Raw genomic sequence first — 15394 nt, 5'->3', positions numbered from 1 at the left:
GTTCCGGAGCCCCGTTTGATTCCAGAAGCGAACGCAACCCACGTCTGCGAGTGCGTGGGTCGCAATTTGGCGCTTCCACGCATGCGCGTGACGTCATTTTGACTCCATTACTTCGGGTCACCGCGGAGCACAACCTGAAAAGCTACTTCAATTTGAGGTATGACTGTATTCCGCTTTTCCAACAGCAATGTTGAGCTCAAAGCGGCTCACAACAATCGCCATAGCATTAAAAACATTGCAGCTGCTGTAATATCAAACACAGAAATAATAACAATAATAATTTATTATTTATACCCCACCCATCTGGCTGAGTTTCCCCAGCCACTCTGGGCGGCTCCCAATCAAGTGCAGCGTTAAATATTAAAAACTTCCCTGAACAGGGCTGCCTTCAGATGTCTTTTAAAAATAAGATAGCTGCTTATTTCCTTCACATCTGGTGGGAGGGGATTCCACAGGGCGGGCGCCACTACCCAGAAGGCTCTCTGCCTGGTTCCCTGTAACCTCACTTCTCGCAGTGAGGGAGCCGCCAGAAGGCCCTCGGATCTGGACCTCAGTGTCTAGGCTGGACGATGGGGGTGGAGACGCTCCTTCAGGTATACAGGAAACAGAAGTAGAGCCAAACCGGTAGAGCATGAGACACTCAGGCTCGTGGGTTTGAGCCCCATGTTGGGCAAAGGACTCCTCCATTACTGGGGGTTTGTCTGGATGACCTTTGTGGTCCCTTCCAGCTCCACGATTCAACAATTCTTACGAAATCATCAAAACAATGTAGTTATAGTAATTCAAAATATCGGAAAGACCTGCTGAGCACCAGCCCTGATAATGGGATTTGAGGATTCTGCAAAAGGAGTCCTCAGACATGTATGTGTAGCTGTATCTTTGAGCAGTCCATTCCCCACCCCTCTCAAACTTTGTAAAATGGCACAAATGCTCATTCTCTAAAGTCCCTCTTGGCTTGCCATGTTCTCATGCCCAGGAAGCTCAGGAGGAATCACTTGCCTGGCCAGTACATTTGTGTGTGTGTGTGTGTGTGTGTGAGAGAGAGAGAGAGAGAGAGAGAGAGAGAGAGTTAAATACAGACACACCTCCTGCCTGTTCAGCCCCAGGTCGAGGCAGCTGAGTCTGCAGCAGTCAGAGACTTGATTGTCCCAATGGGAGTCGCAAACATATGCTTGGCCCCTCCTGTAGACCCTGTTACCTGGGAAACATCCTTTTGTTTCAAAGGCTCTGCTATGCCGATAGACATAGTCCTGACCAAGGGCGGTAAGAATACTCCCCATTCTGAGATGCCTCATTGCTGGGACAGTTCCCTGACACTCAGTTTTTTACTACTCTTCGGCTGTGCTAGACAGCCTTCCCCAACTTGTTGCCCTTCAGGTGTCTCGTCATCCCTGACCATTGGCGGGAGTTTATTCTACTCCTCCTCTCAAAAGGGAGACCAAGATGGCTTTCAGCACAAGAAAACACCCCCCGAAAGACCTTAAAATATTTTAAAAACATTTCAGTTTTCAATGTGCATAAAACGACATGGTTTATAAGTTTTATTAATACACATGGTTCTGGCAACTTTGCTTCTGTTGCGCCGCAAGGGCCTGACCAAATACAGTTTGCCTAGATTCCACACTCCGTGACATTGGCTCACTCACAAGGCTGTCCCCCAAAGGTGTCTTACCTCTCGACCGCTCTCCCCAGATGTCCCCTCGTGGCTGAAGAGTCTTCGCCTCCACAAATATGCAGCCCTCTTCTCCCAGATGACCTACGAAGAGATGATGACCCTCACAGAGCAACACCTGGAGTCGCAGGTACTGCACAAGGTGCTTAAACCAGAGTCCTGGGGGCAGCTGGGGGCGACTGCTTTGCAAGTGGGGGGGGGGGTCTGGGGAAAGAAAGCATGTCTAGAGTTGTTGGAAGATCTCTTAGCAGGGGCCCTTTGGGTTTCTGAGAAGCCATTATTATTATTAAAGGTAAAGATAAAGGGACCCCTGACCATTAGGTCCAGTCGTGGCTGACACTGGGGTTGCGGCGCTCATCTCGCTTTATTGTCCAAGGGAGCCGGCGTACAGCTTCCGGGTCATGTGGCTAGCATGACTAAGCCGCTTCTGGCGAACCAGAGCAGCACACGGAAACGCCGTTTACCTTCCCACTGGAGCGATACCTATTTATCTACTTGCACTTTTGACGTGTTTTCAAACTGCTAGGTGGGCAGGAGCAGGGACCCAGCAACGGGAGCTCACCCCGTCGCGGGGATTTGAACTGCCCACCTTCTGATCAGCAAGTCCTAGGCTCTGTGGTTTAACCTACAGCGCCACCCGCGTCCCTTATTATTATCATTATCATTATCATTATTATTATTATTATTATTATTATTATTACTGTTATTTGTTAAATTTGTATAACTTCCCATACCCACAGGTCTCAGGGCGGTTCACAACACTATCTGCATGCCTTTAAGCCTTTCCTTACAACTTTGAGGACTGCCACCCCCAAAGGAAATCTTAGAGGCATAGGAGTTTTTTATGCAACATGACACTGTTATTTTCACACATGCTTAGAGCTTCTGTGGCTGTTTTGTAAAGGCGGATATCGCTTGAGACCATCCATTCTTGGGGGGCCGCTGCACATTTTCAAACACGCTTCCTCCTCCGTGGGCTGGGCGGGAGCTGCCTCTGCTGGTGGGTATTTCAGCTGTCCCTCTTTTCCCTGACCAGAACGTCACCAAAGGAGCGAGGCACAAAATTGCCTTGAGCATCCAGAAGCTGCGGGAGAGGCAGAGCGTCCTGAAGTCTCTGGAGAAGGTAAGAGAGCCAGTTGAAGGTGGAGACTTTGCTGCTGAGAGGCAGGGCTGGGCCTCCGAGGGTCTCGTAAGTTTAACTGTACCAGTAACTCACAGCTGATGCACATTTTAACCCGTGTGATTTCAACCTGATATGGTTGAAATCATGCAGATTTAAATGCATGGAAGGCGGAGAACTCAAAAGCTCTTTTTGCACAGAGTCTGCCCCTAATAGCTCTCTGCCTTGCTTGTGGTTATGGGGTGCTTCCAAGGGGTGGTCCCTTGTGTATGTGGCATCCCCAGAACGTAACCCCCTCATAGGATGCGAGTTTCCTGTATTAAATGGAACAGAATTGTCATTTGAGTATCCTGAAGCTGTGGGAAAGATAGGGTGTCTAAAATAGGAGCTAGGTGCGTCCAAAATCTGATTTAGAATAACAGTGTAACTAAATAATCATCATCACCATCATCAGTGTTTTTTACGGGGTACGCAGGGGTACACGTACCCCTCAACATTTTGTGAATCTAAGTTTGGCCTCATTGAGGGGGCAGTATTTCAATATGAGTAGGAAAATGAGAGCACTCCTAAACATTTGTTTCAGAAAAAAGCACTAATAATAATAATAACAATAATTTGTATATACCGGTAGGTCTCAGGGTTGTTCACAACATAAAGTTACAATATATAAAGCACAAAATACACAATAAAAATTAGTCAAAGTACAAACTACATAATAAAAATAATGAAAACATATTAAAAACAATAAAAAACAATTAACAATATGAATGTATACACACTAATAAACAATATGCTTCCCATCGAAAGTCCCTAAACAGTACTCTAGTCCACAAGTACGAAAATCCAAATTAACTTCGACATAAGCTCATTTCCCTTAATGCTTCCAGCCGCTCCTCCTCCATTTCCCCTGCCAAGTCTTGAGTTGCGGAAAAATTCCCCTCTTCAAGTTCTCCTTTTCCTCTCCTCCTCCTCCCTCTCTCACCCCCCCCCCAGGACATCTTGGAAGGTGGGAACTTGTGGAACGCCCTCCAGGAGCTGCAGCAGATCATCATCACCCCCATCAAGGCCTTCCACGCCCTGCAGGCCATGGCAGCGTCCAAGGAGAGCCAGCAGCAGCAGCAGCTGTCGGCAGAGCAGCGCGGAGCCACCAAGCTGTGTCTGGACAAGAGCGGCAACCCCTCCGAGGACAAGGACCCGGCCACCGACACCTTCCTGCCCCCGACAGGCTCCCCTTGCGACGGGGAGTCGGGGGCGGCGCCCATCGCTGAGGGGGACATTGCAGGGCAGTTCACCCGGGTGATGGGCAAAGGTGAGGGCTCCGGGTTGCCACCAGGCCTGACGCGGTAGGATTCGCGCCGCCCAGTGGACCCTCTTAACACCTCACAGTCCCTCTTAGGTTTAGGGTTGGTCTTTTGAAATGGCCGGGTCTCCGTGCTAACACTGCTTTAGTCCGTCGGCCTGCAGGACCTCTTGCCCCAGGGCCCCCAAAGTTAAAATGGACATGCAGACCACTCGGGTTTCCAAAGACCTGTGCGATGGGTGGGTGATCTGAAACTTAGCAGCAGGGCTTCTTACCTCTCTCGCCCTGACCTAGCCACTGTGATCCATGTGACGGTCACCTCCAGACTAGATTATTGTAACTCATTCCATGTGGGGCTGCCCTTGAGACTGACCTAGAAACTTCAGCGGGTGCAGAATGCCGCGGCGATATTCCTTACGGGGTCCTCGCTGTGGGATCACATTCATCCAGTGCTATACCAGCTGCACTGGCTCCCGGCGGAGTACAGGATCAGGTTCAAGGTGCTGGTTTTAACCTTTAAAGCCCTATGCAGTCTAGGACCCTCGTACCTATGGGACCGCCTCTCCTGGTATGTCCCACGGAGGACCTTACGGTCTTAAACAAAAACATCTTGGAGGTCCCAGGCCACAGAGAGGTTAGCCTGGCCTCAACCAGAGCCTGGGCTTTTTCGGCTGTGGCTCTGATCTGGTGGAACACTTTGTCACAAGAGACTAGGGCCCTGCAGGACTTGACATCTTTCCGCAGGGCCTGCAAGACGGAGCTGTTCCACCAGGCCTTTGGTCAGGGCGCAGCCTGACCCCCTCCTTTGGTAATCCTCACAGAATTCTAGCCCAATGGTTGCCATTAATTTGATTTGAACTGATTTTATAATGAATTGATTATAGAATGCTGTATTACTTTACCGTTGTTATCCACTCTGAGCCCGGCTTCGGCTGGGGAGGGCGGGATATAAATTTATTTATTTATTATTATTATTATTATTATTATTATTATTATTATTATTTGGATGCAGGAAGCTAACAGCAGTGAATGATAGAAAGAAATTGAAGAGGCGTATCTCCAAAGATAGATGTAAGACACTGTAAAATATAGAAGGGTTATGGTAGCTATGAGAAGAGGGTAAAATACCGTACTTTTCTGTGTATAATATGAAGTTCCCCCCTGAGAAAATCATGTCCAAAATTTGGGGTTGTCTTATACACATTAAAGATGTCAAGTCCCTCAGGGCCCTAGTCTCTTGTGACAGAGCGTTCCACCACATCAGGGCCACGACCGAAAAAGCCCTGGCTCTGGTCGAGGCCAGTCTAATCTCCCTGGGGCCTGGGATCTTCAGGGTGTTATTATTTGCAGACCTTAAGGCCCTCCGTGGGACATACCAGGAGAGGCGGTCCCGTAGGTACGAGAGTCCTAGGCCTTATGGGGCTTTAAAGGTTAAAACCAGCACCTTAAACCTGACCCTGTACTCCACCGGGAGCCAGTGCAGCTGGTATAGCACCGGATGAATGTGATCCCATGGCAAGGACCCCGTAAGTAGCCTTGCCGCGGCATTCTGCACCTGCTGGAGTTTCTGGGTCAGTCTCAAGGGCAGCCCCACATAGAGTGAGTTACAGTAATCCAGTCTGGAGGTGACTGTCGCGTGGATCACTGAACCTTTTTCTGACTGCAGTATCCTTTTTGAGGCGAGGCGACCGCAGCCGCACACAGTTTTCCAGTTGTGGTTGCCCCATAGATCTGTGTTAACGGCGTAACGACAGCAGCAGTTTTATTTTCAGTTCCTTTCTTCCACTTTTCCCTGCAGTGTGTACGCAGTTGCTGGTCTCCCGACCGGACGAGGAGAACATCACCAGCTACCTTCAGCTGATAGAGAAATGCCTGATGCACGAGGTAGGCGTTGGGCTTCCCAGAGAGGGTTAGGGCCCCATGTCCGCCCGCTCAGCCCATCCCAACTCACGCCTGCCCTCCTGTGCTCTCCCTCCAGGCTTTCACAGAGACGCAGAAGAAGAGGCTCCTGTCCTGGAAGCAGCAGGTGCTAAAGCTGCTCCGGACGTTTCCCAGGAAGGCCGTGCTGGACATGCAAGGCTACCGTCCGCAGAAAGGGTGAGTTCAAGGGACATAGAATCATAGAATCATAGAGTTGGAAGAGATCACAAGGGCCATCGAGTCCAACCCCCTGCCTAGGAGGAAACACCATCAGAGCACTCCTGACATATGGATGTCAAGCCTCTGCTTAAAGACCTCCAAAGAAGGAGACTCCACCACACTCCTGGGCAGCAAATTCCACTGTCAAACAGCTCTTACTGTCAGGAAGTTCTTCCTGATGTTTAGGTGGAATCTTCTTTCTTGTAGTTTGGAACCATTGCTCCGTGTCCGCTTCTCTGGAGCAGCAGAAAACAACCTTTCTCCCTCCTCTATGTGACATCCTTTTATATATTTGAACATGGCTATCATATCACCCCTTAACCTCCTCTTCTCCAGGCTAAACATGCCCAGCTCCCTTAGCCGTTCCTCATAAGGCATCGTTTCCAGGCCTTTGACCATTCTGGTTGCCCTCCTCTGGACACGTTCCAGTTTGTCAGTGTCCTTCTTGAACTGTGGTGCCCAGAACTGGACACAGTACTCCAGGTGAGGTCTGACCAGAGCAGAATACAGTGGTACTATTACTTCCCTTGATCTAGATGCTATACTCCTATTGATGCAGCCCAGAATTGCATTGGCTTTTTTAGCTGCCGCGTCACACTGTTGGCTCATGTCAAGTTTGTGGTCAACCAAGACTCCTAGATCCTTTTCACATGTACTGCTCTCAAGCCAGGTGTCACCCATCTTGTATTTGTGCCTCTCATTTTTTTTGCCCAAGTGCAATACTTTACATTTCTCCCTCTTAAAATTCATCTTGTTTGTTTTGGCCCAGTTCTCTAATCTGCCAAGGTCATTTTGAAGTGTGATCCTGTCCTCTGGGGTGTTAGCCACCCCTCCCAGTTTGGTGTCACCTGCAAATTTGATCAGGATGCCCTTGAGCCCATCATCCAAGTAGTTGATAAAGATGTTGAAGGATTAGGCCAGGAGGGTCCTGGGTTAGGCAGAGCAGCCTCCTGCCACAGAGGGTTCTAAGGCTGGAAGCTAGGGTTTTATGCGGCTGTTGTTATTATCTTGTTGTTGTCGTTTAAGAGTTTAATCGTGTCTGACTCTTTGTGACCCTATGGACCAGAGCAAATAATAATAATAATAACAACAACAACAACAACAACAACAACAACAACAACAACATTATTTCTAGCCCGCCCTCCCCAGCCAAGACCGGGCTCAGGGCGGCTAACAACCAATAATAAAAACAATAACAATAATAAAATAATAATAAAAACAATAATAAAAACAACACTCCTGTCTTCCACTGCCTCCCGCAGTTTGGTCAAACTCATGTTCGTAGCTTCGAGAACACTGTCCAACCATCTCGTCTTCTGTCGTCCGCTTCTCCTTGTGCCCTCCATCTTTCCCAACATCAGGGTCTTTTCCAGGCAGTCTTCTCTTCTCCTGAGGTGGCCAAAGTCTTGGAGCCTCGGCTTCAGGATCTGTCCTTCCAGTGAGCACTCAGGGCTGATTTCCTTCAGAATGGAGAGGTTTGATCTTCTTGCAGTCCATGGGACTCTCTAGAGTCTCCTCCAGCACCAGAATTCAAAAGCATCTTTATTATTAATTCAAATCACCATAATTATCACCAGAATTCAAAAGCATTGTTATTATATTACTATTTATTAAATTTATTGGTTGCTCTTTCTTGCCAAAGGCAACACAAAGCAGCTTGCAAGCAAATACTTCTGCTCAGAAGAGCAACACTTTCCTTTAGTGCCTTGCAAGCAGCTGAGGTACTAACTGCTATTATGACAAAACATGCCTTTCTCTCGCTTGCTGATGAAAATAGAGCCACAACACTGTCAGAGCTGTCTTGGAAGCAGCTGCCTAAGTTCGGGAACGCTTAAAAGGGTTGGGGCATTGTGGCTTAATGAATTCTCTGAAGCAATACAAATGACTTTCCACCTTGCATGAAAAGGAGGGGCAACATCTCATCAAATTATTCCTTTCATGCTTAAGGGAAACTGTCGTCGCTTAAGTCAGCATCCTATGAAAGCAATCCCCTGTTGTGGAGTTGGCAATATGTAAATCTGAACTGCCTGGCTCTTTAACAGTTTTGATCAAAGCCATTGATCAGTTGACAACCCTATTCAAAACACAGGAGAGTGGTTTGCGTGGGCTTGCTTTCTGCTGCCTCCTGGGGCCTGCTCGTCTTTTGGGAATGCGGTTTACCTTTTGCGTGGGTTGTGTGTGTCTGGTCTGTGTGAGGAGTGGGGAAAATAATAATAATAATAGTAGTAATAATAATAATAATGAAAAATTTTATTTATACCCAGCCCTCCCCGGCTCAGGGCGGCTAACACCAGTAAAATTACAATAAAAACATAATAGAAAAAACCACTTTAAAATACAGGTTAAAATGCAATTTAAATTGCAGCCTCATTTTAAAAGTAGCCCATAAATCAAAACTGCAAGGGGAGGGAAACAGAAGGGTCAGACTGAGTCCAAACCAAAGGAAGCCTTTGTGCCAGCGAGAAGACCTCGGGCACACCAGGCTCCCCCTTTTGAGAAGGTTTCTGTGCTCAAGTCAGACTCCAGCAGCAGAACTCCACCGCCCCTTCCCTGTCAGGTGGTGTGGGCCCCTGAGATACGTTCAGCTCCATCCAGGTGAGACATAGTGACCTGTGGGAGGATAGCAGCCAGACGGACATTCAAGACGGCTTCTTCAGGCCACACAAGTGCTTCTTCACACCCAACTATGAGAGCCTGTTGAAGCAGAGGAGCAAAGAAAGTGGCCTTGTACTGAGTCAGGACAGATCCTGAAGCTGAGGCTCCAAGACTTTGGCCACCTCGTGAGAAGAGAAGACTCCCTGGAAAAGACCCTGATGTTGGGAAAGATGGAGGGCACAAGGAGAAGGGGACGACAGAGGACGAGATGGTGGGACAGTGTTCTCGAAGCTACCAGCATGAGTTGGACCAAACTGTGGGAAGCAGCGGAAGACAGGAGTGCCTGGTGTGCTCTGGTCCAGGGGGTCACGAAGAGGCGGACACCACTAAACGACAACAACTGAGTCAGACCATTGGTCCATTGAACTCAGTATTGTCCTTACTGACTGGCAGTGGTTCTGCAGGGTTTCAGGCAAGGGAGTCTCTCCCAGTCTGTCTGGCCAGAGTGGTGCATGCTCTAGTTATCTCCCGCTTGGACTACTGCAATGTGCTCTACATGGGGCTACCTTTGAAGGTGACTCGGAAACTACAACTACAGTGGTGCCCCGCAAGACGAATGCCTCGCTAGACGAAAAACGCGCAAGACGAAAGGGTTTTTTGTTTCTTGAGTTGCTTTGCAAGACGAATTTCCCTATGGGCTTGCTTCGCAAGACGAAAACGTCTTGCAGGTTTGCTTCCTTTTTCTTAAAGCCGTTAATACCCGGGGAATCCGCGCTCCGCAAGACAAAAAAATCGCAAGACGAAGCAACTCGCGGAACGAATTAATTTCGTCTTGCGAGGCACCACTGTAATCCAGAATGTGGCAGCTAGACTGGTGACTGGGAGCGGCCGCCGAGACCACATAACACCGGTCTTGAAAGACCTACATTGGCTCCCAGGGCGTTTCTGAACACAATTCAAAGTGTTGGTGCTGACCTGTTAAACCCCTAAATGGCCTCAAAGACCCATTATACCTGAAGGAGCGTCTCCATCTCCATCGTTCAGCCTCCCAGACACTGAGGTCCAGCTCCAAGGGCCTTCTGGCAGTTCCCTCATTGCGAGAAGCAAAGCTACAGGGAACCAGGCAGAGGGCCTTCTCGGTAGTGGCGCCCGCCTTGTGGAATGCCCTTCCAGCAGATGTTGAAGCGATAAACTACTATCTGACTTTTAGAGGACATTTGAAGGCAGCCCTATTTAGGGAAGTTTTTAATGTTTGGTGTTTTATCGTGTTTTTAATATTCTGTTGGAAGCAGCCCAGAGTGGCTGGGGAAACCCAGCCAGATGGGCGGGGTATAAATAATAAATAATGAATTATTTTATTTTAATCCCAGGCCTACCAGAAGAGGTTGCCAGGGATTGAACCCAAGTCCTTCTGTATGCAAGGCAGATGCTCTACCTCTGAGCTATGTCCCTTCGCCAGGGTGCCCAGGGCTGCTTTATACTACAGCAGTGGTTCTCAAAGTGGGTGGTACATCCATACATAATTTTCTTTGTATGCCGCCTTTCCTTAGACAAAACCGCGCTCAAGGCAGCTTACAGCATCAACAAGATTTACATAATTGCAAACCTGGCGATAGCGCTCCTAAACCATGAACGAAACCTCAAAAAGTATACAACCAAATGGGAAACAATTTCCACGTAATTCGTAGTAAGGTTTGAAATGTTGTTGTTTAGTCGTTTAGTCGTGTCCGACTCTTCGTGACCCCCTGGACCAGAGCACGCCAGGCCCTCCTGTCTTCCACTGCCTCCCGCAGTTTGGTCAGACTCATGTTTGTAGCTTCGAAGACACTGTCCAACCATCTCGTCCTCTGTCGTCCCCTTCTCCTTGTGCCCTCCATCTTTCCCAACATCAGGGTCTTTTCCAGGGAGTCTTCTCTTCTCCCGAGGTGGCCAAAGTCTTGGAGCCTCAGCTTCAGGATCTGTCCTTCCAGTGAGCACTCAGGGCTGATTTCCTTCAGAATGGATCGGTTTGTTCTTCTTGCAGTCCATGGGACTCTCAAGAGTCTCCTCCAGCACCATAATTCAAAGGAATCAATTCTTCGGCGATCTGCCTTCTTTATGGTCCAGCTCTCGCTTCCATACATCACTACTGGGTTTGAAATACAGATACAAAAAAAATAAATATCAAAAACAGCAGCAAACTGGCTCACCAATGAAAAACCAAACCCGAAAGAGTCTGTTCAGCAGCCTCAGCTTTTGTAGCTGGAGTCAGTCCGGGCCCTGCCATCTTAGGCCTGCAAGGCAGGGAGGCACTGGGGGTGCAAATGGCTATCAGATTTGAAGTTTTTAATCACTGGATCGGGTTCATCAGCTTTGTTGAATTACTTAAACTAAATGGTTTGAATCAGGTACAGTGGTACCTCGGGTTACAGACGCTTCAGGTTACAGACTCCGCTAACCCAGAAATAGTACCTCGGGTTAAGAACTTTGCTTCAGGATGAGAGCAGAAATCACGCGGCAGCAGCAGGAGGCCCCATTAGCTAAAGTGGTGCTTCAGGTTAAGAACAGTTTCAGGTTAAGAATGGACCTCCGGAACGAATTATGTTCTTAACCCGAGGTACCACTGTATTGAATAAATGTGCAATTAATTGTTTGCTTTTTGAATTTTACTGTGTTGTTATCAGTGGGTCATGTGAACCGCTATTCTGAATGATGCTCTTTCTAGGGTGGGGTAGGGGGCACTCGGGATGATTTTCTGGAACCAAGGGGGCTAGTGGCCAGAAAACATTTGGGGACCACTAGAGCTAAGGTAACGGTGGCCAGCCTGTGGCCTGGGTTTGGGTCACAGCAGCCTTATTGTGAAATTCTACCTGTATTCCCAAGTGATGGTACTGACTTCTCTCTCTCTCTTTCCCCCACCCCCCGCTTTGGTACTCTTCTAGATGGGCCTTTGGTTCCAATTCTCTCCCCATAGCTGGATCTGTGGGGGTGGGGGTGGCCCGCCGAGGACAGCGGCAGTTCCAGATGCCCCCCCGCGCCATTCCTCCCAGCCGCCTGGGGATCCTGAGCCCTGTGGGGATCGGCGGAGTCTCCCCGCGGCATGCCCTCACCAGCCCGAACCTTGGGAGCCAAGGGCGGCAGGTAAGAAAGGGATGGGAGGGAGGGAGGGTTCCCTTTATAGCCCTGCGCTAAGGTAACAGGAAGGGACGCGGTGGCGCTGTGGGTTAAAGCACAGAGCCTAGGGCTTGCCGATCAGAAGGTCGGCGGTTCGAATCCCCGCAATGACAGGGTGAGCTCCCGTTGCTTGGTCCCTGCTCCTGCCAACCTAGCAGTTCGAAAGCACGTCAGAGTGCAAGTAGATAAATAGGTACCACTCCAGCGGGAAGGTAAACGGCATTTCTGTGCGCTGCTCTGGTTCGCCAGAAGCGGCTTAGTCCTGCTGGCCACATGACCTGGAAGCTGTATGCCGGCTCCCTCGGCCACTAAAGCGAGATGAGTGCCGCAACCCCAGAGTCGTCCGCGACTGGACCTAACGGTCAGGGGGCCCTTTACCTTTACGTAAGGTAACAGGATGCCTCTGAAAGGCAGCCTGGCCCCCTCTCCATCAACCCAAAAGGGCTCCTTCAGAAGGGGGCATTCTAAGCCGCCTTACTTGTGCCGCTTGGTGTGTTTTGAAAACAGGATTTCTTACCAGGGACATTCAACGTGCTCTGTTGTGGAAATAATCTTACAGGGACATAAGCAGTGAGCAAAAGGCATGGAGTTGCCTTTTGCTGACAGCAACTTGCGAAAAAGATGTTTGTGGAAGGAAAGTCTCGACTGTGTTGTACTCCGGTGCAACCCCAGGGGCTTGGCTGGCAGCCTGTCGCAGGGGTAGCCAGCCAAGTGCCCTCCAGGTCTTTTGGACTACAACTCGCCTCCTTCCTGTCTGTGGCCCCGCAGGCGGCAGCTGTAGCCCCAGACACCTAGAGGGCACCAGGCTGTGTTTTAGAGACGAGGGAAATGGAGCAGCCCCCGTATTAGCATCACTGCATATTCCATGCAGATGGCAGTTTCTAATAGTAGTAGTAATAATAATAATAATAATAATAAATTTTATTTATACCCTGCCCTCCCCTGCCCTCAGGGCGGCTAACACCAGTAAAATTACAATGAAAACATAATTGGGGGGGGGGGGAGGGACCAAAAAAAATTAAAGTACAGGTTAAAAATACAATTTAAAATGCAGCCTCATTTTAATATTAGCCCATAGATCAAAACCCTAAGGGGAGGGAAACATAAGGGTCAGACTGAGTCCAAACCAAAGGCCAGGCGGAACAGCTCTGTCTCGCAGGCCCTGCGGAAAGATGTCAAGTCTCGCAGGGCCCTGGTCTCTTGTGACAGAGCGTTCCACCAAGTCAGGGCCACTACTGAAAAGCCCTGGCCCTAGTTGAGACCGATCTAACCACCTTGCAACTTGGGACATCCAAAATATTGTCATTTGTGTACCTTAAGGTCCTCCACGGGGCATACCAGGAGAGGCGGTCCCTTAGGTACATGGGTCCTAGGCCGTATAGGGCTTTAAAGGTCAAAACCAGCACCTTGAACCTGACCCTGTACTCCACTGGGAGCCAGTGCAGTTGGTAAAGGACTGGGTGAATGAGAACCCGTGCCGAGGACCCTGTAAGGAACCTCCTCACGGCATTCTGCACCCGGTGGAGTTTCTGGGTCAGCTTCAAGGGCAGCCCCGCGTAGAGCGAGTTACAATAATCAAGCCTGGAGGTGACCGTCGCGTGGATCACTGTGGCCAGTTCAGAAGAAGTGCCCAGCCGGGTCAGCACCCTGGTCTCGCAGTGACCAGGCAGGTGCCCCAGACAGAAACCTGCAGGCGAGACTTTATTTGGGACATGCCAGATTTCACCCCTCTCCCTCGGCTCCATGGCAGTAACTCACCTACTGGGAGGTGTGGTTTTTGGTGTTTGTGTGTGTGTGTTTTGTTTCTCCGGTTTGCCCCCCTGTTTAAATCAAATTCTCTTTTCCCCTCCAAGAACCTGTGGTTTGCCAACCCTGGGGGCAGCAACAGCATGCCGGGCCAGAATCGCAGTTCTGTCCAGCGGACCCATTCGCTCCCCGTCCACACATCCCCCCAGGCCATCCTCATGTTCCCACAGGGTGAGTCAGCCAGATTCTTGCCTTCAGTGTCAGGAAAGGGGCATTTGCTTGGCCATTTGGTTCTTCTCAGAAAAATTTAGCCACAAACAAAACAGGCACAGCGCTGGAACACAGGCAATGAGTGCCACTGGGCATATGCAGACTGCTTTTCTCTTGCTTCTGGGTAACTACCGGCGGCTCATAGAGCAGCTGCTGCAAGATCTCACTGCAGGACTTAAACTATGGGTAGGTTAAACTCAGGCCTGGGGGCCAGATCCAGCCCAATCGCCTTCTGAATCCAGCCTGCCGACGGTCCAGGAATCAGTGTGTTTTTACATGAGTAGAATGTGTGCTTTTATTTAAAATGCATCTCTGGGTTATTTGTGGGGCCTGCCTGGTGTTTTTACATGAGTAGAATGTGTGCTTTTCTTTAAAATGCATTTGTGGGTTATTTATGGGGCAGGAATTCGTTCATTTTCTTTTTCAAAATAAAGTCCAGCCCCCTGCTGAAAAAGTTTGCTGACCCCCCTTGGAGGCAAGGGGGAGCACTGTCCTTGCCCACTGACTTTCCCACTGACCAAGCATACAAGACTGGATACCTGAGTCGGGGTCGAGCGTGAGACTCTTAATCACAGGGTTGTGTGTTCAAGCCCCGCGTTGGGCAAAAGAGCCCTGCGTTGCCGGGGGTTGGGTAGATGACCCTCGTGGTCCCTTCCAGCTCTACGTCTCTTTGATTCTGTGAACCTGGGTCAGAATGGGCAGTGACCGCCTGCGATTTCGTTTCCCCCCTCCAGATTGCCAGCTCCCTGGAACAGACCTGGAGATCAACCCTACGCTGGAATCCCTGTGTCTCAGCATGACGGAGCACGCACTGGGCGGTGAGGGGCTTCTTTTACTTTCATTCATTTATTCACTGCATTTCTAGCCCACCTTTTTCTCCAGCGACTTCAAGGCGGCTTACGCCTCATTCAGTCCCCACAACAACCCTGCGTGGAAGGCTAGGCTGAGAGGCAGTGACTAGCCCCCCTAAGGTCACCGGGGGGGGGGGGCTTCATGGCCAAGGGGGGCGGGATTCGAACGCTGGTCTCCCAGGCTCTGATCCAATACTCTAACCGCTGCACCACACCAGCTCCTGTTTTTATTACATCCAGATTCCCACCTTTCCTTTTACATAGTTTGAGACAGTTAATATTAAAATATTTTAGAAATACTAAAAGCACAATAAAATCTATTAATAAAGCTTGTTGCATTGCAAAAAAAAAAAAGCACAATAGAACCTCAAACATTAAAAATCTTCCCAAAACAGGGCTCCCTCCAGATGTCTTCTAAAAGTCAGATCGTTGTTTATTTCCTTGACATCTGATGGGAGGGCGTTGCACAGGGACGGCGCCACCACCAAGAAGGCCCTCTGCCTGGTTCCCTGTAATTTCACTTCTTGCAGCAAGGGAACCACCAGAAG

At 49.4% G+C, this 15394-nt stretch overlaps 1 protein-coding gene and 1 long non-coding RNA gene across 3 annotated transcripts in view; one reads left to right on the top strand and one right to left on the bottom strand.

Moving 5' to 3' along the window:
* The window catches only part of LOC307221429, a 295540-nt gene that overhangs the window by 109977 nt on the left and 170169 nt on the right, over positions 1-15394 (bottom strand). The window lies entirely within an intron of this gene.
* Positions 1-15394, top strand: part of SAMD4B (sterile alpha motif domain containing 4B) — a 37603-nt gene that overhangs the window by 19107 nt on the left and 3102 nt on the right. Inside the window, exons 5-12 of one of the 2 annotated variants that reach the window (XM_079985448.1) lie at positions 1693-1802; positions 2709-2795; positions 3786-4101; positions 5891-5976; positions 6071-6189; positions 11748-11946; positions 13833-13956; positions 14730-14813. In XM_079985448.1, the coding sequence (XP_079841574.1) occupies positions 1693-1802; positions 2709-2795; positions 3786-4101; positions 5891-5976; positions 6071-6189; positions 11748-11946; positions 13833-13956; positions 14730-14813 (1125 nt within the window). Of the gene's footprint in view, positions 1-1692; positions 1815-2708; positions 2796-3785; positions 4102-5890; positions 5977-6070; positions 6190-11747; positions 11947-13832; positions 13957-14729; positions 14814-15394 lie in introns of both variants that reach the window. The other variant, XM_079985447.1, reaches the window with a different exon arrangement.

This window comes from Podarcis cretensis, assembly GCF_951804945.1.
Source record: "Podarcis cretensis genome assembly, chromosome: 8".
Taxonomy (NCBI): domain Eukaryota; kingdom Metazoa; phylum Chordata; class Lepidosauria; order Squamata; family Lacertidae; genus Podarcis; species Podarcis cretensis.
Note: the sequence above shows the minus strand (reverse complement) of the source record. Positions and strands in the feature narration are given on the sequence as shown.